The sequence below is a fragment of the Netta rufina genome (genome assembly GCF_964035555.1).
Source record: "Netta rufina genome assembly, chromosome: 5".
Taxonomy (NCBI): domain Eukaryota; kingdom Metazoa; phylum Chordata; class Aves; order Anseriformes; family Anatidae; genus Netta; species Netta rufina.
The window spans coordinates 10,105,295-10,128,511 of NC_140128.1; the positions used below are offsets into that span (position 1 = coordinate 10,105,295).

The window sequence follows — 23,217 nt, forward strand, 5'->3', positions numbered from 1 at the left end:
GGATATGTCTTAGCTGTGACTTGTTAATTCAAGGATCATGAAGTCTTTGATCCTTTTCCGGACCTGTCAAATACTATCAGCCAATACAAAGTGGGGGAAAGGCTGTGATGATGAAGTAGATTTTCTTTCAGACAGAACTGTGAGGAAATCATCTTCTCTGTAAAGACTTCTGATTGCCATTGATCAAAGACGGAGCAAATTCAATGACCTAGAATTAGAAGGACCTACCAAATGCTAATAATTCCGTAAGTCAGTTAACCCACTGTATTTCTTTATTCAGCATCATAAAACTGAGTTGATGCTGGTTAAAAAGAAAATGTTTCCAAAGGGGAAGGTAGAAGACACTAGCAACTTGCTATAAAATCAAATCAAATAAAATAAAATAAAATAAAACTTTTACCCTAATAAAGAGGATCTTTTCTCCAACTCTGTATCTTCCTTGTGAAAGGCGCTCCACACAGAATTTATTAGGGCATTTACAAGGTGGATCTTCAGAAATGTGTTTAACCTGATAAAAAAAAAAAAAAAAAAAAAAAAAAAAAAAAAAAAGGAAGGAAGTTATTAACAAAATCTGTTTAAAATAGTATCTGTGGCAAAACATTCAAGAGGACATTTACATGATACCATTAATCTAAGTCTTCATTGCTGGTATTTTCCTCATTTTTCTTCATTTCCGTTTCACTTTTTTTTTTTTTTTTAAATACTTTCATCTTGATTTTATTTATTTGTTTTTGAGAAATACTATTTCACCTACCACTTCTTTAAAGGGAACATTGTAAACCCTTCACTCAGATCTAAATTCTATCGAAGTTATTGAGAATTTCACGTGAATTATGAATGAAAAAATCCTGAATGAGAATTCAGCATTGGGCCCTTCTTGTACTGATGTGAATGCCACTGTAATATTGTTTAAAATATTCAGAACCTAAAAAAGGTTGCTTACTTCTTAGGAAACTGAGGAAAAATATCTGTGAATGCTTCCCTGTCTTTTCAGATCACTCACTGACCAAAAAGATCTAGGGTAACTTCTAAATACACTCAGCCTTAGGATGGCTATAGAAAGCACTGCATAAATTCATGTGCACATTTAGATTGTGCACGTATGTCCTTCAGGAGCTGCACCAAATTTAGCCAGACTCAAGAATCAGGAATCAGTTGCACGTTAGCCTTGAAATACAAGCTATGTGAAATCAATTAAATAAAATGTTAACATTATATATACACATGCACGCCCGGTTCCTTATAAGGCTTATATATTAAAGCAGATCTTGAATGCTGATTTTTTAAATTATTTCCATAATCCCAGACTGTGGTGCTTCCAATGTCAAGGAGGATTTTACAGCTGTGAAAGGGTAAAAATAGAGACAAGTGTCATAGTTCAACATAAAATTTGTACTGTATAATTGAAGTCTACAAACACTTTGACAATTTGAGTTTAGCATCAAAATTTTGTAGATGCATACTCAATATTTTATGGTGAATCAGCTCAACTGTCAAAGAACCAGTACAGTTGACAGATGAAGGTGTCATAATAATGTATTTTGCCTTCTAAATAAATACAATAAATAGAGAAGCATTTTGGCTTCTGGATAAAAGTTATCCAATACTTCCATTTTGCACTTTCAAATAGTACACTTGTACTTTAATTAAAGGTGAGCAGAGAATATTCTGACATAGTCGTGCCAAGATGCTCCTCAGTATTGCTAACTACTCTTTGATGATCACCAAGTTAGGGCATTATTGCAATCAAGAGTAATTTAAAGGGGCCTCAAGGCTGCTCTACTTTATCAATGCCAAACATGACTACATAGCCCCAGCAAGAAGAGCTGAGAAAAGACAGATTAAAACAACCTTCCTGCTTTTTGTCAGCTACATCTGCTTGACTTCAGCCTTTTGTGAAAATGCGGCCCTGCATATGCTACCAGAGACATTAATATTTAGTGAAAGTTTATTTTGTACTCTTCAGTGATCTGAAAGTAGAACAGCCATCAATTGCTAAAAGAAATGTGGTTGAGAAATTTATTTGGCATTCCAATTGTACACAGGAACATCATTTTCATACACTGCACTTTTCTTTGATGGAAGCTGACCTAGTATGTGGGTGTCAAACAATGCAAAATGCTGGAGGAACTTCCTGGAGGTTTTCTCCACTTCAAATAACATTACAAAGTCCTTTTGAAATTCAGATTGTCTATCAAGGCCTTGTAAAAGCAGTCTGAAGACTGGGAAATAATCTGCTCAGAACAGCTAAGACATGAACATTTTGAACTTAGAAGACAAACAAAAAAAACAAAAACGAGTAAAGCTATGGCAATACAAGAGGTATTTTGGTTACCTTGAATAAATTAAAAAAATACTTGTGAAGCAAAACCAAAGTTTTTCAAATATGCTCTTAAGAGAAAGTCATAGATTGTTAAACACACTGGAAAGAAATTAAACATTAACCAAAATTATTCTTTCTATACTGGACCAGTGAACAAAAATGCTTTTGAAACCAGCCTTCATGAGCAACATGAAGGCCATCTAATTATGTCTGAAGTTCTTCAGTGTAGTTATCTGAATAACTTCATTACCTCGTGGAATAGTTTTACTAAGTACTTTTTTATTAGTAATATTTGTTTGCCTTTAAAAATAGGGCATTATGTTTTTGTGAAAAATACTGCATTTAAAAATTACACTTAGGAAAGGGATTCTGTGTATTTGACACAGAAAGTGTTCTTAACTATTAGATGTTTTGTCCTCAGTTTCAATGTACAATCACTGCATTATTTTAAGACTAGTTATTTAAGTGACTCTTATGAACAAATGCTAAGTGTTAGCCTCCATTTTCTAGAGAATCAAATTATTTAGATAGTCTGCTGCAATAGGAATAATGTCAGTGAAGCGAGGAGTTGGTGACTGAAATCCAGGGTAGGTTTCTGAGCGTGCAAAAGGTGCATTCCTATATCTCTTGAAATGTAGGTAGTCCTCTAAACACCATCCCCATCCTTTTGACAACGGTCCTCTGAATGCTGCTTGATAATCAGGGATTCCTAACACAATATCCTATCACAGTTATCACCTCTGAAGATGGTCTTGAAATTTCCATCTGAAAATGGGTAAGGTGGAATATGCCTTAATTACTACGTCTACCAGGGATAATCTATGCAAGCAAAAATACAGCATAGTTGGACCTAACAGATTCAAGATTGTTTTGAGCTGTGTAAGCAAAATAGAGACATATTAGAGCTGTGAAGAATGAAAGCCAACAGATTTATACCATTGTAAAACAGCAGATAATGAGACCTTCTCTGCTGATCCTCCTATTGAGGCTTCCATTACCTTACGATCCCAAAGGATACGGCAGTATTATTGAGTGGAATTTGGAAATCAAATAAGGAAGCAGAGGGAAGAATTATATCCTATTTTATTTTGTGTCTGGACTCTACGAGCACTGCTGCTATTTTATGGTGTGAGTGTCTGGGGCAGTAAGGGTCAAGAATCTAGCTGGATGAATTCCATTATGTTTCTATCCCTACTGGTTTCTAAATTAAAGGAGGTGGTTGGAGACAACCTTCATACTCTCTCGTGTTCCTACAAGATATGCAGTCACCACACTCCTACGCATAATTGTTCTTCCTCAATTCTATTGAAATATAAGTGAGTGCTTTTGTAAAGTTGTGGAAGAAATAATAAAACAAACAAAAAAAAGGTAAAAAAAAAAAAAAAAAGTTAAATTTAATTATTTTCATTAAATAGTATAAAGTATTTCAATAAAATGAACAAACATTATATTCCATCTGCTTTTTCTAACAAAAAAGTGGCACATGGATTTTTCAAGAAGTGCTTTGTAACTCCCAGGTGGCACATCTACCTTGTAATATAACAGTTACTATAGTAACAGCTTCTTTCTATAGAATATATTTGTACTTTTCAAGTTTAACCTCTTCCTGGTTTCAAATTGTGTCCTTTTCATCTGATTCCAGTAGTTTCAAATGAACCCCTCTAGGGATTGCAACAGAGATATGAACACTACAGTATAATGCGAAGAGTTTAATAAAATTCAAAGCAAGATGCTTTCTAACAATGAAGAAAAAATCTTCCCCCCCCCACCACCACCACCACGTGAGAAACATGCACAACAGCAGAATAAAAATTAAGCTGAGATAACTTCAAAGCATTTGTTAACTGTCTGTACAAGTCAGTATGGGCCAAATCTCATAGTCCTGACTCAGTCCTTTCTCAGACAAAACATCAAGTGGGAGTTGATGAATAAGAAGTGAACAGAAAAACACAGAGTAATAAGAAGGGAACTTGGCCTTAAACACTAAGCTAGGCTAAACTGCATATCTCCTACACAATGCTAAATTTTTTCCAAGCTTATGGCAGAAATAATTGCGGTCAAAAATAAATTAACTCTATCAGCCTGCAAATCTCTAAAATACAGTGAGATGTAAAAATGAAGCTTCTGTGTGTTTTGCAAGTAAGTGCATACGAGAATGGACCAGATGGGAAGCTTTTCCCCACAACTTACAGCATCATCCAAGAGCTTCCCTGTGCTCTTTTTCCCTGGAGACTTTGTTGGTGAGGGCGAAGGAGACGGGAGGGGGGCTGAAAGCGTTTCCTCTTGTTCAATCTCTTTTTCCAACTTTATTAATCCAGGAGGCTCCACCCCAAACCTTTTATAAACACACAAACAAATTACTTGTCCTTCTGTATTTAATGTTTTACAAAAAAATGGTGGAAAGTATTTATACTTCTTATATCACACTACCATGCAATAATAGGTTGCCACATACAACCTATTTTTTGTACTTGTTCATAAACAAGTACAAAATATATCTGTCATTGATGCCATCACTCCAAATCAACACCAGGAATGAAATTAAATAATATCTTTCAGTTAATTAAATTTACAGCCAGTGTAGTTCTTCAACTTCTCTGTCTGATAACGTATGGTGGTGATTGAGTAATTTATGAATAACAGTAGGCCTTAAAAATTTCTCTGCTGTGGAGGACTGATTGAAGTTCAGCACACTAGCAGTTTTTGTCCCTGTTGCTTGTATGTGTGGGTTGGGGGGGGGGAGGGAGGAAGTGTCTTTTTTGTTGTTGTTGTTGTTGTTGTTGTTTTTCCTTCAAATTACTTGACATCTTTGATTTTCTGTTAGCATTTTTCATAGAACTCCAGCTGAAAAGGAATTAAAGATTATCCTGGCCTCTAATATTGTACCAAATTTACAGGCCAATAAATGGACACACAGCCAGTATTTTTCAGAATCAGCTAGTGTTTTCCTTATAACGTGTTTTTCACAGCCAATCTTCAGACCTCTGCTTACAGTGGCAAAATACTTGCAGCTCCAACCAAAACAAATACAAGCAGCTTTGACATGGAGCATCTGAAGCACAACACTTGGAGAGCAAAGCTCTTTAAAACAATGCCTGCTTTTGAAAGCTTTATGGCAAATGATTAAGTCAGTATCTCACAGCAAGCAACAGAACTTGGACATATGTCAGGAGTCCAAAGGCCCATCCTATTTTCCTAATCACTGATAATTCCCCTCTGCGTTTTTCTGTGCCAACATTGATGAACAACAAGAAAAACAAGGAAAAAAAAAAAAAGATTTCCTTTTTCAGAGAAGGGCTTCGACTTGATAAAGTTATCATGCCATGTAGATTTCTCATAGCAAGCAAACGGCTTGCATAAATGAAACCATATTTTCTTCTGTAGTAGAAAAGTCCATAGACCAGATGCAGAACTATGCTGACTTATCTAGGTAAAGATCTGGACACTGAAATATTGAGTGGAAACAAACACATTATTAACATTTAATCTAAATACTCGAAAATAATGTTAAATGCATACAGAGAAAGGGCATAAATGCATATACTGTCTCTTTTTTTTTTTTTTTTTTAATAAATTTTAATTTAGTCACACTACTGCCTAGTAAATTAATAGAAAGAAATCTAAGAACCAAATCTGTGCTTGTATTGGCTTATAACTGGTGCAGTCGGCCTAATGAAAAGTCAGCCAACATTGAAGCAAGCACTTATATACAATCCATTTACTTCCTGTCTGTCTGCAGATGCCGACAGGCTGTAAATCATTAAATTCCCGCTGGGCCCTAAGCCTACACCTGCATGCAGCCTTACTCATCAAATAAAACTCTTCCACTCTTCTAAGCAATGTTGCTTCTTAACTTCTGCTGCTTTCCATAATCTCCATTTTCTTTTTTTTATCATTGTAACAGACTTTTAAAGTTCCACGTGTTTGTTATGTTCTAAATTCTTCTGGTGCTGAGTTGAAAAGCAAACAAACAAAAAGCCCAAACATACACACATTTTTTTCCACACGTGGAATCAACCTGGATTGATACTGAATGGATCAACCTGCTGGGAAGCTGAAATGGTAAAACCACATCTTTTCTGAGAGGGCTCTGTCATGCAGCAGAGGTGCAAATTCTGTTCTGGAAGGTATGCTGAGAATTTCCTTTCCTGCTCTTTTCTAGCCTGCTTTCTCATAACGACAAATGAAGCAGCGTTGGACTGTAACATGATCTCCAACAGACTTCTTAGAGCACCACTTCCCATTTTTACCAAGGAAAAATTGAATACAATACCAGAAGTGTTAAAATTGCTCAACAGTAATTTCAAGAGATCTGTGGGGGTTGTCTTGCCCCCAGAGTTTAACAGTTACATAAGAACTTCATTCTTTTTTTCTGCATCTCCCATCAGAATTTCTCTTGCTGCCTCTCATGCTTTCAGAGGAGAACTGAACTGAAGGAGTTGGCTTTGCTAGGCACCTCCATCCAACCCCCATTGGGTAGATCAAGATGCCAACTGCATCCACAAAGTTGTCTTCTATAGTCTGAAGAAATCCATGTCCATCAGCTTTTCCTCACACAGAACATGTTCCAACTAACAAGCACTTCTCTCGAGCTGCTTGTTTTGCTCTTACTAATGCAGCCCTACACACATTTGTCATCTTCATTGCCACAAGGGTATCCTGATGACTCCAGACCACTTCTTGGCAGACTCTCAGGCCGTCTCTTGCAATGCTGCTGCTGAGATGGTCTGTCCCTAACCCGTACACAAGTATTCTGCTCCTGGTGCATGCTTTTGCACTTCTTTGTTTTTGTTTTCTTTTCTTTTTTTTTTCTTTTCCAACTCCAGAATTTTTCTATTCTTTCAACATGTCAAGGTCCCTCTGGACAACTTTGCTCTCCAGTGTGTGGACTTGTTCCCACAATATCCTGTTCATCTATTAATGTGCTGAGGCTGCCTTCCATCACACCATCTAGACCATTAATAAAAACGTTCAAGCAATTTTGTCACCAGTATAAATCCCTAATAAATGCCATGAGTAACCAGTGGGGCTGACACTCTGAGCTAAGCAGTCACTACAGTTTTCCACTCTCTGTGTAGTCTATCCATCCAGTTCATCTCTCTCTAATTTGGTTAAAAGGACACAGTGAGAGATGTGTTGTTAAAGTAGTTAAAATGCTATTAAAGCATAGGTAAATTAGAAACCATCTACCCTTGTCCACAGAGAATCTGTTGAATGACTTCAAGCTGAGCAGAACAAAACTCAGTTCTGTCTCTGCCTGGAATGATCCCCATTCTCTTTCATTTATGGATCAAACCCAAGAAGACCCTGAAGACTAACAGTAATCTAGCTGGACATTAGCATTCTTGAAGCTGGCTCCTTGTGATGAATAGGCTGCTTTGAACATATCTTTCTGCTTTTAGAACAGAGAAAGAAGAGGAAAGTAAGAAGTTATTCAGTGTCTCTATTCTTCTCATTCTGTAGAAGCACATACATGTAGAGGCACCTTTTCAAAAAATCTCTGTGACAAGTCTTCTGGAAAGCAGACCCCAAAAGGCTGTTAACAGACCTAGTTTGCTTTACAAAGTGAGCATACAACCGGCCTCATTCCCATTTAAAACAGCAAATTTTCTTTCCTATGCTTAGTGGAGGGAACTGTCCATATTCTTTTTCAATAATAGTTTTAGTTTACAAAAGATCAATGAAAATTGATGCCAAATAACTACTTCTCCATTATATCAGCCTATGAACCATCAATTATATTCCCCTTGAACGGTTTTTGTGCCCCTCATAAGAGATTATAAATATTTTTGCTTGCTTTCAAGTAAGAGATATTAGAGCAGAAACAAGTATATAGACATATGTTATTTGACCTCTAAGCCGTAAATAAAAAATGAATACAGTAACATAATCTGTAAAACATTATAATGATGTATAATAATTCCTGCCATGTAGAAATCAGTTCTTTTTCTTACCACCATTGCTATGCCAACTTCCACTGGCAACAAAGGCTTTTCTGAAACTTGACCAAGAGACAAGTTGAATTAAGCAGCTTCCCAAATGAGTTGCATTCATAAAATATGAATGCCTACAATAAAATTTTGCCATGAAAATACTAGTTGTTTTACTAAGAATAAGTGCAGGCCTCCTTCATACTGATTGTAAACACAAGGCGTTTTACTGAAATTAATGAAACTATTTAAATAAGGCAATCCACTGCAATAGAGAGGGCTTCGTATAATTGCCATTTACATGTATGACTGGGCAGCACTACTGCTGTTCAGATATTTTGTTGAAAATATTATGCACTGCTCTGGTTATTTCTGCATCTGCAAAAACAGAAAAATTGCATTTAATTACCATCATTTTGATTGTCTAGAAAAAGTCACTGGTGACTTGCAGGCAAAAATAACACTAAAGGGTACTGAGGGTCCTGTCTGATTAGGAGCATCTGACAGAGGTGGAACACAGGCTGTTAATTCCATTCTTGTCCTGATTCTGTTGGTGAGAATCAGAGCTAAGTTTATTTAAATAAATGAGGTAAGAATCAGTGTTGATTTAAGTTATTTGAAGACTGATTTATTAACAGCAAAACTAATGAAATCTCAATTGTTTATAGACAGACATGACTATTAGAAAAAGAAACAGATCAAAGTTTTATTTAGAAATCATTCTCAACTGTCTCCCCTCCTAATATAAGGACAGCCGAGAGAAAAGCTTACTGATGTGAAGGTATAGATATTTTATTATATGTGTCCTGGGTGACATCATGTTCTTCTTGAACCTGATGAGCACAGAAGTTAGCTTGGGATGTGCTGATTTAGTAAGTCTCTCAATAGTCAGTGCTGTCAAGAATGTAAATATTTCTTCATTCTTTAAATATTTCCACCTACCTTGCTGCAATCCTTCCAAGTTCCAGCAAACAAAGGCACACTTCTCTTGGCTGCTTGTGGAGAACTGGAAAAGAAAAGTGAAGATGGAAAACATATATAAATAAAAGCTATTTTAAATGTCTTTGTGACGGACAGAACTAAATCATCAACATCTATAACTCTCAACGCAGATGAAACTTGCATTTTTCTTTAGCTAGCTGGAATTTTACTTACTGCAACAAAAAGGATGGGATCAAGGACTGTTTCTCAGAGTGCAGATGATTTAGGAAATTCCCATTTAGTTATCCTTTAATTCTTTTGATAATAAAATTCTAAATCATTGGAAAATTATTTGGTAACCTACAATCAGTTTGTAATATCCTAAAAATAATAAAGAGCTCTGGCAGAACTCTCAGACTAGAAGAGGATCAAAAATAAATGAGTAACATTTAAATTAAGTTTGTTTGTTGGTTTTTGTTTTTTTCTTTTTAACCCTATAAACTAAAAGAATTCATATCCTTTACATCACTGTTTTTCTTAACCAATTTAAATCAGAAAAACTACAAGACTTCATTAATATACCTCACTGTAAGTTTAGTCCTGAATTTCTCATACCTTTCTTCTTAAAACAAATAAAAAATGTGAGTAATCTAGGAATTAAGCTCATCATAAGAAAACCAAACCAAACACTTGCTTCCTGTAATATATATATATACACACATGCAAATATGCAAGTTTTTATGCCTGAATTCCTCATGACCTGCAGTTGTTAAGCTTCAGAAGAAACTGTAACACACTATGAATCTCTGTACTTCTAATTCAGAAATATCACCATTATCTGAAAAGATTCTCTCTTTTTTTTTTTTATCTCAGATAGGTAGAGTTTTGCAGAGAAGTCTGGTAAAATACATAAGCAAAAAACAAAATCAGGATTTAAGGAAAGCCTGTGACTTCTTGTAGAATCAACTCCCACAAAATCCTCAAAGAAATACCAAAAAAAAAAAAAAGAGAAGAAAAACAAAGCAAACAACAAAAAAAAAAAAAACACAGATAAACTATGAGAATTATGAGTACATCGTCATCATCTCTCCAGTAGAGAGATGTCTCCATTGTCACTGTCTCTTGCAGCATAACCCTCACATTTTGGATAAACTTGAGGTTTTAGAAACTCCCATACTAACTGAAAGATATGTACCTTATACTTCAGATTGAACTGACACTAAAAAAATAATTGTGTGACTATTTGTACCAATGAGGAAAAAAAAAAAAAAAAGGCAATGAAGTTGATGTGTTTTCAATGAGTTCAAGCTGAGACATCTGTAGTATAAATGTTTTGGTTGTCTAATGACTCACCTAACTGAAATGTATGAGGAAAAAAAATAATTAAATATATATACACACACATATACACCTGAAAAACATATTTCAATGTCTAGCTAAAACTCAAAGTTGTTGCTTTGTCCTATAATGTATGCATAAGACCTGGACTTGGAATTCAGAGTTAAGCACCTCTAAATAACTAATGCCTACTGGGGCTGATCTTCAATTTCTGCAACTTCAACTTCTCGCTCCACTGACTTGAATAAATCTGTGGTAAATTACGTGAGTTGAATGCTCGCCCTTAAGTCTTTTACTAGCGTATATGTAGCAATTCAAGATGTATGCATTCTTCCCTTCTAATCTCATCCAAATATGTTTCCAGAAGTAAAACTGCAGAGCATGAAAACTAAAATGGCAATATACTAGGAAAAGTATTTTTATCCTTCAGACATCTGTTATTAAGAATATAAAAGATGGAGACTTGGACATCCAGCTATTCTCAATGTTCTTTCTTGCCACAACAAAGTAATTTTACGAAATATTTAACCTTCACTAGCAATCAATATTTTTTAAGTGTTATATTCATGACTCTCGAAAGATATTCTGCTGCTTTCATTCTAAAGCAGTTAGTACTACTCCAAAATAAAACTTGATTTTAAAGAAATAAGACATCTCTGAGACTACAAGTGGAATAAACCATTTTTGGAATAGTCAAAGGGAGTTTCTGAATTGCAATTCACACATATACACGTCTGAATAACTTTTGGAAGGGAGAAGGAAAAGAGAGCCTCAAGTAAAATTACTTCCAAAAGGATTCATAGATATTACTCAACAAAGACTTGAATAAGAAAGGTAAAGTATTTTTATGTCAATGCTTAAAGCTCTTCTACCCAAACAAAACCCAAAGTTCTTTAGCAAATTTGACTCAACATAGTCTAGACACATTTCATGCATTTCACACTGAGCAACGTGAAACAGTGAAATCATTGTTAGAGGATGAAAAGCTGTGCAGGCAATAACCAAGCATAAAAACAAACATCTGGTCACGCGATAAGAACAGGGTGACACACTGCTTCTCACAAGGCAATGTTAGCATTCCTGAGGACTATACCAGCATATGTATTTGAGTACTTGAGAGACAAACAAGTGTTTCTTTGTACACTGCAATACCCACTGGAAATAATTAAAGATTCTCAAAACAAAATTTTTGGTATTTTCCAAATACAGCTGTATAATGGGCTACCACCTCACTAGTGAATGTTCAGGAGTTAGCGAATGCCACAGAGACACAAGACTGCTTTTCTATACCTATCTTGGTTGAGATGTTCAGTAACTTTGAAAAAGCAAACAAGACCACTGCCTTTTGGAACAAGAAGCACTTCCAAGCGTCTCAATTTCTGAGTACTCATCTCGAGTGTAACTCACATCTTGAGCTATTCCACAGTGACCAAAAACTTGATATTTAAAGTCACTTTCTAGAGGCTGCCTCCTCAGCTTTATGTGAAAAAAAATCTACCTTATTTCTTTCTCTTGCTTTTTTAGTTTTACATATGGAAGTTGCAAATTCATTGATGTTTTTAAAGCAGTTTGAGACATCTAATAGAATAGGATTGCAAAAACTATTTCAAAGACACTACACAGCATGGAATTCACTTTTTGTATTATTTGGAATCAGTATGGCACTAAAAATAAAATGTGTAGGATTCCTCATAATTCATATTTAAGTTCTTACACTAATTGTACTGCAGTTCATGGACAACTCTATCCTCACATGTACACAGTTTTCTGAACATATATTTGTACAGACATATATATTGCCAATATCATTTGTGGACAGCAGGCAATTCATTCCGAGGTGATTGGTTACAAGCACAGGTTGAAATGCAATAACTGTGCCTATGGTATTCTGTTATATCCTGTGGGAAAGGCATCCATCTTCTGAATTACTTGAATTTACATTAGTATTTACTTATTGGAAATGGGCACCACATCTACTTTTGATATGACCAGTTACTCAATCCTAGAAATCTTGCATGGCAAACATACATTTGCTATGCTTTTTTTTTTTTTTTTTTTTTTTTTTTTGAACTGAAGCAATTGATACACAGTTACACACGGTAAGTGCTGAAAGCTGAACTGATCTTTTGAAGCCATCTGCATTCTATGTATAGCCACATACATAATTCACTGCACATCATTCAAAGTCTACAGCATGACTCATTTCCCCACCAGTGCTACTGTATGGTGTGAAGAACTGAAGAAAAAACAACTGTGGAGATCTCTCTAACATTCCTGCGAAGCAAGTGTAATTATCTCCATCTGATACACAGAATTAACGTACATGCATTACAAATAAAAATGCACACTAATTTAAGTGTTATTTAAAGAGACATACACCCTTATCTGCAGGGTACTTTCATGTTTTCTAGCACTACATTTTTTATGAAAGCAAAGCCAACACATCGCAGCGATCCCATTACAAGGTCTGGTATGTTTCATACCACTGCCATAGTCACTTGTCAAATGCTATTCAGTAGCAACATCCAAAAACGGTCTTTCAACATCTTATATTATTCTCCAAAAATCAACATCTTCAGATTTTTGCATCAAGTGAGGCGTGTGAGGAGAAGACCTACTAGTAATGATTTCCTTCACTTCCTGAACCAATCACTACCAATACATGGCCAGAGCAAGGTCCATTCTGAAGAGAGCACAGCTCTTGATAGACCATGACCACATGAAGAGTTGATAGATATATCAAACAGTTAAAATAATTAAAGTGGTAAAGCCAGCCTTAATTATAGCTTAAGTACTTCACTTTGCATCATTAACACAATTTTTGTATGCCATTTCCTATAGTTTTTCAAGCTGTCACATACAGAAGAGAACAGTATTCATGGAGAATCCCTGGTCAGTCTTCTCCTAACAAACATTAGGAAGGTGAATCTTCTGCATAGATGACTGTAAGTAAATAGGAATGTAAATGTAGAGGCCACGCGTGCTACATAGATCTACTGCAGAAGGGAAATGGCTGCCTTGCGAGAGAATCTTCCTGTTGTTTGCTCAACAAGAAAGCAGTGTGAAGATTTACCAACAGTGCATTAAGTCCACCTTATTTTAGATATCCTGACAATTACAAGGCCTTTTGCTTTCCATCTCATTTATTTAAAATTCTTATCTATTGTCATTGCCTGCATCTTTTCCAGCTATTGTCAGCCTTTTTTTTTTTGTCAACAATACTTTGTTTTCAGCTCCTAACAAACCTCTATTCCTGCCACTCCTTAGTTCTATCTTCTTTCTCCACACTGCCCCCATCTTTTTGCTGCCCATGTCTCTTAATACAGGCTCTCTGCCTCTTCCACTCACTCACTCACTCACTCACTCACTCACTCACTCACTCACTCACTCACTCCTTTTTCTCTTTCCTTATGCTTCATTTCCTTCCTACCTGCTTTTCATCATATTTCGACATCTTCCACCTCTCCCTTGCCCAGTGGCTAGACCCTAGCAGGAAAAGCCAGAGAGCAGAGGAGGAACAGCCACTGCTTTGAAGTGCTGGTCACCCCCGGGGGCTGTGAGATGACAGCATGCACCCTGCACATGGACAGCATATGGCTGCTGAGCACACTTAAACTAAGGGTGTTCAGAATAAGAAACATGAGGTATGATTACTTATTTTTAATTAAAATTTGCAGAATGTACATCCATGATACAGGAACAATCTTCTTAAAACTGCCTGCTAAATTTCAGGTCTTGGCTCCTAACATTTTAAAAGCCATTTTTAACAGAGTCAGGGTGGTGTTCTTTTATTTTTTTCATATATAATATGTACGCACATATATATAGCTATATATTTTATATCTCAGACAGATGAATCAAAAAAAAAAAAAAAAGTATGTGATTTATTCTTCTAAAGCATTTCCTAGCTCACTAGACATAAAGAGATAGAGGTTTAGTACTAGTCATCATACCCTTCCAACTCCCATCATAATTCACACAAGCCTAGGGAAGATTTTTGAGAAGGTTCATCCTTCTTTCTATTGTCTTCCACTTCTTCCTTAAACACTTTTTTTTTTCCTTCAGATCCTACAGTAGTTTGTTTTGTGTTTTAATGTTGCTTAGACAACACCTCATCTGTTCAACTGATCCCAATATATCCTTTCTTGTACATCAAAAAGAAGTAAGCTATGACATACACGTACTTACTTATGGAGTTGGGTTCTCCCAATGGAACTATATAGCAGAACTACAGAATGGCTTGCACTGGGAGGGACTTAAAAGATCATCTAGTTCCAAACCTGTGCATGCTACCCACTAGATCAGGTTGCCCAGGGCCTCATCCAACCTGGCCTTGAACACCTCCAAGGACAGCGTATCCGTAGCTTCTCCCTGTTCCAGGGTCTCACCACCCTGACTGAACAATTTCCTTTTAACATCTCATCTAAATCTCTCCTCTTTTAGTTTAAAACCATCCCCCCTTCTCCTATCATTACCTGCCCGAGTAAAAATTTCCTCTTCATCTTTTTTATCAGCCTCCTTTAAGTACTGAAAGGCTACAATGAGGTCTGCCTGAAGCCTTCCATCCTTCTATCAGTTACAGAAGTCTCAAAACAATGAAAGTTGCACACAATAGATCTATCAATAGCACAGAACTAATGTAGAATTAATATAGATAACATCTAAACAGTAACAATTTACTAGAATTATGATGCTAATCCAATGCTAATAACACTGCCTGGATGCTTCTATAGTCCTCAAAACAGAACATATTCAACAATAGAATGAGTTGTTTAGTAAAATGCTGTGAAAGATGGGACGTAGCCTTATTCTGATGCAACTACACATAAAATTCCATGTGCTACTGTAAGATGGCAATATGTCACTCAAAGAATGGTCAAAATATGCTTCCGTTTTTCAATAGAAAAATTAAATTAGAGTAAATCAATCATAAAAAGGAAACCATTTGCCACTACACATTAAATATTTTTAAGCAGTCATTTCAGTATTGTGTGTTTTTGTTTTTTATTTTGTTTTTAATTGGAAAGCAGTATTAGAATAGAGGTCAGAGGTGTTTGTGTTTCTGTCTATTATTTCCACTAAAGCACTACATGCTTTTGTTTATGGAACCTGTTAAGTAAACTCTAACCAATAAATTGCATCAAAACAAGTCCACGTCACACACTGTGTACACACACACACACACACACACACAGTAACAGAATATACAAGCACAAAACATTAATACAACAATATCCAATAACTCTCAAAATGAACAACACACATTAGCATGCTGGCACACTCAGTGGCAAACCCTTTTCTTGCTGGGTAGACTCTATCACAGAAGAGACGCAGAATATTCATTGGTTCCAAATCCTATAATCATCCAACAACACTACATTACCAACGATGAGTTCATAACTTCATCTTTAAGTTCAGTTAACTGAAGCAATCGTACAAAATCTTACCATTCTTACTATTTGGCCAACAGTATTTCTTCAAGTATTACACTCTTCAGGCTTGAGCACCATAATTACAAGAATCTCCATCAAGAATGCTTCCATAAACAAATATCATAGCTGTGTGGATCTGCTGCCCTAAAAACCTACAAAGGGGAACTTACAAAATATACATGACACATGGAAACAGAGGAGTTACAGACAGTATTACATTTCTTAGACTGCAAAGAGTGCATCATGTTCCAAGTACTAGATAAAGGATAAATTTTGACCTGTGATGTAACTGAGAACCCCATTTGAAGACAATCATCATCAGATCAAATTGTGAGATGCAAAGTTTGACTTCAGATAATCATTTGCCCTTCCAATATAGATAATTCCTTCTTTAAATACACTAACAACAAAATAATAATTGTTAAAAACAGTTAATTAATCAGTGAATGCAGGGAGCATGCAAAATTTCCCTTTCTTGACAGGTTATTTATCAGAATTGATCTATTTATTACCACTTATTATTATTAGAATCCTATCACACAGATTTTGAATACCAAAATCCTAACTTCAATGCAAATACAGAAACATGTAATTGAGTAAGTCACCACTGTGTACCAGAGATACCCATGTACTGAATCAGAGTATACCTACAAAATCCAAACTACTGCAAATTTATTCTTATCTGAATAAGACACCATTTTCTACTGGCTTCCAAAGTCAGCGCTAGTAGTGCCCAGGCAGAAGGGAAATCTGTGCACTTGTCCACAAATAATGGACAAAGACACAAAGTGACACGGGTAGGTTTACTCACCTGCTTGTCTGGATCCACCCCAGAATTTTAAAACATTGCAGAGCCTAAACTCTAAGAACACTCAAGATTCCCATCAACATCTCTTGCCTGCAAGCTTTAGAGGCGTGGGCCACACCTATCTGCCATGCTGCCTGTTTCCCACTGTTCTAACTCTATATGAAGGAACACCTTTGTATAACCTTCATTCAAGTACCAAAAACATGGCAGTGTTGGATGCATGTGTGTGTGGCTAGTCTTGCATGATTTCAAAGATTGCATGAATATTTCCTGTGATACATAAAGGAAACACCATTATGTGCATCTAGAAGCATTTGCATACCATAAGGCAGGCTGAGCAGAGTAAAAAGGGAGAATAAAAATCAAGGCAAGCAAGAACATTAAAACAGTAAGGTTCCTCAATATAGGCAGAAAATATTTCCTTTATTACACAAGCTTTTATGTTTCAGTACAGTTTATTAGCCATGGAGGGGAGGGAGAAAACAAAAATTAGTTACCTTTGTAAACACCATTTCACCAGGGTTATTTATTTTCAGGAACATAGCAAACTTTCATGAGGCAATGTGAACACTTACACGTCAATCTCACACATTCCTCACCACTTTGAATAGAACCTTTTATGCTACTTACCTGTGCTGAATTTTTATTTTCTGTGCAAGGGAAAATGTGATTTATGTGACAGAGAAACATAAATCCTTTCAATTGATAACTGTTATGAATCATCATTACTTCTAATGTAGTAGTACTGAAAAACTTCAAGCAAAATCAAAACTTTTCCTAATTGCACCTCAAGCTGAGGAACAATAGCAGCTTCTATTTTTATCTTGTTTGGAAACAGCACGGTCACCATTACCCTGTCAATTTTAGAAAAATAGGTCAAGTTCTTATTATCAAGTTCTAAACCTATTTACAGCACTATAAGTCTTTTCAACATATACTTTGCATACATAGTAACACTCAGAGAACAGAACCTGATTTTCAGTCAGTGAGTGAAGTCAGTCGGTAATCAAACAAACCCAATAGAGCCACGTCTGGCTTATGTATTTGAGCACAGTTCGCTTTGGTTTTCTGAAAGCAGAAGTCATCTTTAACACCAAATTTCCAGGTATGTTTGCAGTCTATATTATACTGTGGCTAGCAAAGCACTGTATATGTCTAAAAGTATGTGTAAGAATTCATTTATACAGGAATGATGTTATCAAAGCTATGCTGATTTCACCTCTAAATAAGATCTTATTTCTTAACAAGACAGGAGGAAACTGTAGACACACTTTCAACTACACAGTTAACCTGTTATTGGAACAATGTTGAACTGTTGAGTTTACCATAGCAGAAGAAAACCTATATTTGTTTAGATATTGGCTTAACTAGAGGGGCTCTGCTAATCTCAAGCTATTGGAGGTCTGTGTTTCCTTTCTTCTTGACTTTGCACTTTTCTTTGTTCTAGGAAATATTCAACTTCTCCCTCATTTCAAAACTTTGAAAATATGGTTGTTGTTCATCTTATACTCGATTTACTGTGTGCAAGAAAAAATTGGTCTTGAGGATTTATCTAACAAAATAGAGACAATATATATCTTAGTACTGTTTGTCAATTTAATGATACTAGTTTCTTCTCTGCCGAACAACTTCATTTCATTTAATAACTCTCACATGGTAAAAGGACAAATGAAAAAAAATGTTTCAGAAATAGTTGTGCTAGAAGACCAAGACTGTAAAAGAAGGGGAATAGATCAATTGCAACACAGGTAAGAACTCCAGACAAAGCTTCTTGTTAAAGTAAAGTGTGTTCATTTATCCTCCATAGAAAATGAGTTGTCTATCATCACAAATGCTTTATAATTTTATCTGAGTTCAGATAATAAGCACAGATTTGTCCCTCTATTTCGCGATAGGTGTCTGAAACAAAACATTGAGGTAACTAAGCCCTAAGTTTCCCTTTGAAGAGAGGAGTTAAAATCATAAAGAATACATAAAGAATATATACTGATATAACAATGTTTTTTTAAATGGTCCAATTCTTTTGATAAAGCACCCTGAAGCACTGATAGTTCTTTTCCAAAGCTGCCCAAGTGAATCAGGTGAAAAAAGATCCAGTATAGGACACGAAGAATAAAATCATATTTTCTTGCATCCTGAACAACTCACTGAATCTGCACTAAGAGCTAAATACCAGAAGCAAAAACTGAGAATGCACACATATCCTACTGTCCCAGAACAGAACAGGACTGTCCTATTCGCCAAACTAAGCAACAACATTCCACGAACAGAAAAGCGTGTATCATGAAAAATCATTTGCATGCAAGAAATCATTTTAAGATTTTTGTTTTATACAAGCCCCTTTTAAAATTGACTTAAATGAATTTCAAGTTATGTGTACTTCATTTGTTTATGCTTCAGATAAGGGGCAGAATCTACACAGACAGAGGTCATTTTCAGAGTCAGGATCTATTAGAAGAGCCATTTTCTCAAGGCAAAAAAATAAAAAAATAAAAAAAAATAGTGCTTTATAGTTAAAAATTATTTTTTAAATAAATACATACCCAAACCTTCCGATTCAAACAAGCAGGTATCATCCACCCCTACATCTCTGCACCAGGATAAGAAATTTGCTGTGTTGTCTCGTGCAAAAAAAGACCCTGAAGCAGCATTGGCTTTGCATGGAATCTTCCGTACTGGTAAGGTCTGAAAAACACAAGTTCTCCATTTAGATAATTAATATCTGCCACCTAATATAATACCCAAATATTTTGAAATCAATATGCCACCATTTTTCTTTGTCCATTTCATTCTTTGTTGAGAATTTAATGGCACAAAGTGGTCAACCACAGAGACTCTTCAGAAGCATAGTAATTGGACATGTGATGTGAAGTTCAGATCACAATTAGTATTAACAACCTTTTTTTTTTTTTTTTTTTTTTTTTTTAAAGAAAAAGCTATCATTAGCAACTACAGCTTTGAGATCTAATGTTTGGTCCAGTTCACTCAATTAAAAAAGAAGAAAACCAATACTTTCTAAAGAGAGATTTTCTACTGATAACTTTCCCAAAATTAAGGGCAACTTCAGGTCTAGTTTCAAATCTCCACATTAGAAGAGTTTTTAAGATTTCCCTATAGCTTGGTGAGTGTGAAATTGTAGGTCTTGAGGACTAAAGACTGCAAATAAGTAAGAAATGCTACTGTTCCCAACCCCACGATAGCCCCCTGTGTGCAACCCAGAAATCTAGCCTAGCAGTTACAAGATTAAGGTCTAACAGGGCCAGACTCTCATTGTATCAGAGCAGGACTATCTACATAACCACAGCAGAGGAGACACTACTGGTATAGCATATCAATACCTGAACCGAACAGTAATTATTACAGCAAACTTGTTGCTCACGTTGGTAATTTTACTGAGATGCATACAAAGAATACTTCAGCATTTAGTTCTCATTTAAGGTTTCTTTTCCAAAAAAAATGAAAAATAGACGTCATCCACAGTGAAACAAAGAAAGAATGATATATTATTACTACATAGCTTTAGAAATCGGCAAACCATGGAGGAATTCAGACTCCATGCTGATTTTAACATGCTGCTTTTCTATTACGCTGATTTATGAAATACTTTATTCTGTTCTGGAGTCAGTAGTTACACAATGGCAAGTGAGCAAATTGGTAGCAAACTGAAAATGGCTTATCTGGTAGTTCCTGTATCTATGTCCAAATCTTAGTTTGAATGGTCCCAAGTAATTCTTAGAAATGTAGGGAGGGAAGACAGACATGGGAGCAGGCTACCCTTTACAAGAGCTGCTGGTAGCGTACTTATGTTAGTATTTAAAGACTATTTAGAATGAGTTGATACATGATTTTCAGTTTGAGGTCTTATTGCAGTAATGTAATTGCAGAATACATATGCAGACACGGAACTAATCTTCTCCACATACCTGATAACCAAGTAAACTACAAATAGAATGTCTACCAGAATAAACAGCATTCCAATTAACTTGTCATTATGTCAGTGTGAGCCTAGAAGTTGCCCTAAATATATACGCATGCCTTATAAATATTTAGGCCTATTGCTTAGTTAGCTCTGCATCTAGCCCTCAGCTCCTGAAGATTCTTATTCCAACTGCACCTTTTTACGTTTTTCTACTTGCTCTACAACAATGATTATGTTCCAAAACATTTATAAAGAGATATTGATATTTTTCTACATGGTATTATCAAAACCACTGACCAGTTTTACATAAATTTTTAAAGAAAAACCCAAGCTACACCATTAATATCAAACAAGGAAACTCTTTTACCACAATACCTCCACTTGGACCACAGCATCTTTATGATGCAATACACAGACATTAAACCAACTGAGTGAACAGGTCAATGTAAAGATACCAAGCAGATTATATCCAAGAAATCTATGTCAGTCGGACTTTTTGAATGACTACATCCAACTTAAAGCTCAAATCCTGGATGACCTTGTAACAGATTCATAGCACTATAACAGGAACAAGATGACAGAAGCCAGCTCCAGTGTTCCTGGCACTTGCAGACTTAGGTATAAGCTAGTCGAGAGAGTATGGAAAGGAGATAAAGCTACACCTAATTTTCCTCTGAAAATATCCTTGCATTGTGAAACTCTGTCATTTCTCAGTTCACACCTCAGTTCTCATGGCTGCTTTTCCACAGCACATCTAAGTTACTTTATTCTCTGACTCTCCTTTGCAGCCAGTCTAGCTAGTCTTCAAGTCAAAAACAAGTCATAAGCCCTGGAACAGCTCTGAATGATGTTACGGGTGAAATCATAGAGGGTTTCCTTCCACTCAGTTCTCCAGCACCAACCCAACCAATTCCTTGCCTTTAGAGCCTTCACCCTCTTGCATCCCCTGAAAAGTAACCTATATTCTTTTATGTCATGCTAACGGTATTAAACACTGTTCTGCAAGCCTGTCTTAAAGCCCTCATATTATTTCTGGAAATTTCAACTAGGAAGAGAAAAAACAAAATCAAACTATTGTGCTATATAGCTGGTGGGTGCCAGCTGGCAATCAGAGGACACCTGGACCCTACCAACTCACTCTGCTGAGCCCAGAGCACACAGGACATGAGTCCACCTGCAGCACTGACCCCATAGACCAGGCTGCTCCCTGGAACAGATGCCCTCAGCAGAACAAAAGCAGCTGGAGCCAAGGAGACTGCCAGGAGAGCTGACACTGCCGTTCTTATAAGGAGCTGTTGGGGAAGGCATTGCTATACCTGACATGGGAGGCAGAAAACTGGAGTCTTCTTCAGGTCTGCTGCTGCTCACCAGTATTAACAGCATATTAAGAAATTTGCTTCTAAATGTTTTATATCTGTTGATTTAGATAGATGACAAGACTGTCTATAGAAATGCTTTCAAGAAAAGCACTTCAGAACAGATGGTTTATGCATCAGAAATCTATGCAGTTATAGTCAGTAAATAAACCACCTAAAACCTCATTTACATAATGGGCTATCCATCAATAACACATCCATACCTTGACAACTAGGACAGACCTTTAAGTATATCAATCAACCTAACTTCACTGTGAAACATAGACATTCCTGGAACTATAAACGATCATTTTACAATTATCAAGATTCCAGTGTCTTCTAGACACTATTTTTGTGTAGTTATTGCTACTGACAGCAAATAATAAGGGTCTAGACACAGATCTATCATACCTAACGAAACTGGGATATTCTTTAGTTTCATAGTAACAGATAAATGGTTGATTAACAGGTGCTCTGAACAACTCAGAGATGAAAACTTCCCAAATGCAAAAACAAAACGTACTGACACTGACTACAGAAGGGAAAAACCTGCATTTTTGAAGGGGGAAAATGCACAAACAAAAAAAAAAAACACATGCACATAACTAACAGTCATTTCTGGAATAAATACTACATAGACAAATATCCCTGGCATTGCATGATCTCACTACCATATAGCATTCTATATTTCATCCCATTTCCCACATCATTAGGGTCCTGCTGAATAGAACAGCAAAAACCTCCTCTGTATTCAACAACAGCACAATCAGGTTGATCATAGAAATCATAGGGAAATACTCATATTTTCTTATCACCTAATAAATTTGCCTACCACCTTTTAAACAGAAGTCTATTTTTTCAGTATTTCCAAAACTCTCACTGTAACATTCAACTTATAACATGTGAAAGCTCTTATTTAGGAAAGATTTCATGCTCAAGTATTCTTTGCCGGTTTGTATAAATGGCCTGAATATCTCAGAAGTGCTTTCTAGCAGATCATTCTGAAGTAATTAGCTTTCCATATGGCAAAAGTGACTTTTGTTGACATAGTATAGTATAACCACAGTTGCTTTGAAACAGCAGTGGCCGCAATTACTCCTATCGGATATCATGAAAACAGTTCCCCAGTTACACTCCTTTTACAATCTTGTCTTGTTGATGTGCATGCATGTGGTTTAATGCAGGATGTGA

General features: G+C 36.0%; 1 protein-coding gene across 1 annotated transcript in view; it reads right to left on the bottom strand.

Annotated features, from left to right (window-relative positions):
• Window positions 1-23,217, bottom strand: part of GAS2 (growth arrest specific 2) — a gene marked incomplete at both ends in the record, with an annotated part of 78,683 nt that overhangs the window by 34,684 nt on the left and 20,782 nt on the right. Inside the window, 4 exons of the mRNA XM_084287235.1 lie at window positions 401-508; window positions 4,514-4,658; window positions 9,196-9,259; window positions 19,296-19,437. Coding sequence (XP_084143361.1) covers window positions 401-508; window positions 4,514-4,658; window positions 9,196-9,259; window positions 19,296-19,437 — 459 coding nt within the window. The remainder of the gene's footprint in view (window positions 1-400; window positions 509-4,513; window positions 4,659-9,195; window positions 9,260-19,295; window positions 19,438-23,217) is intronic.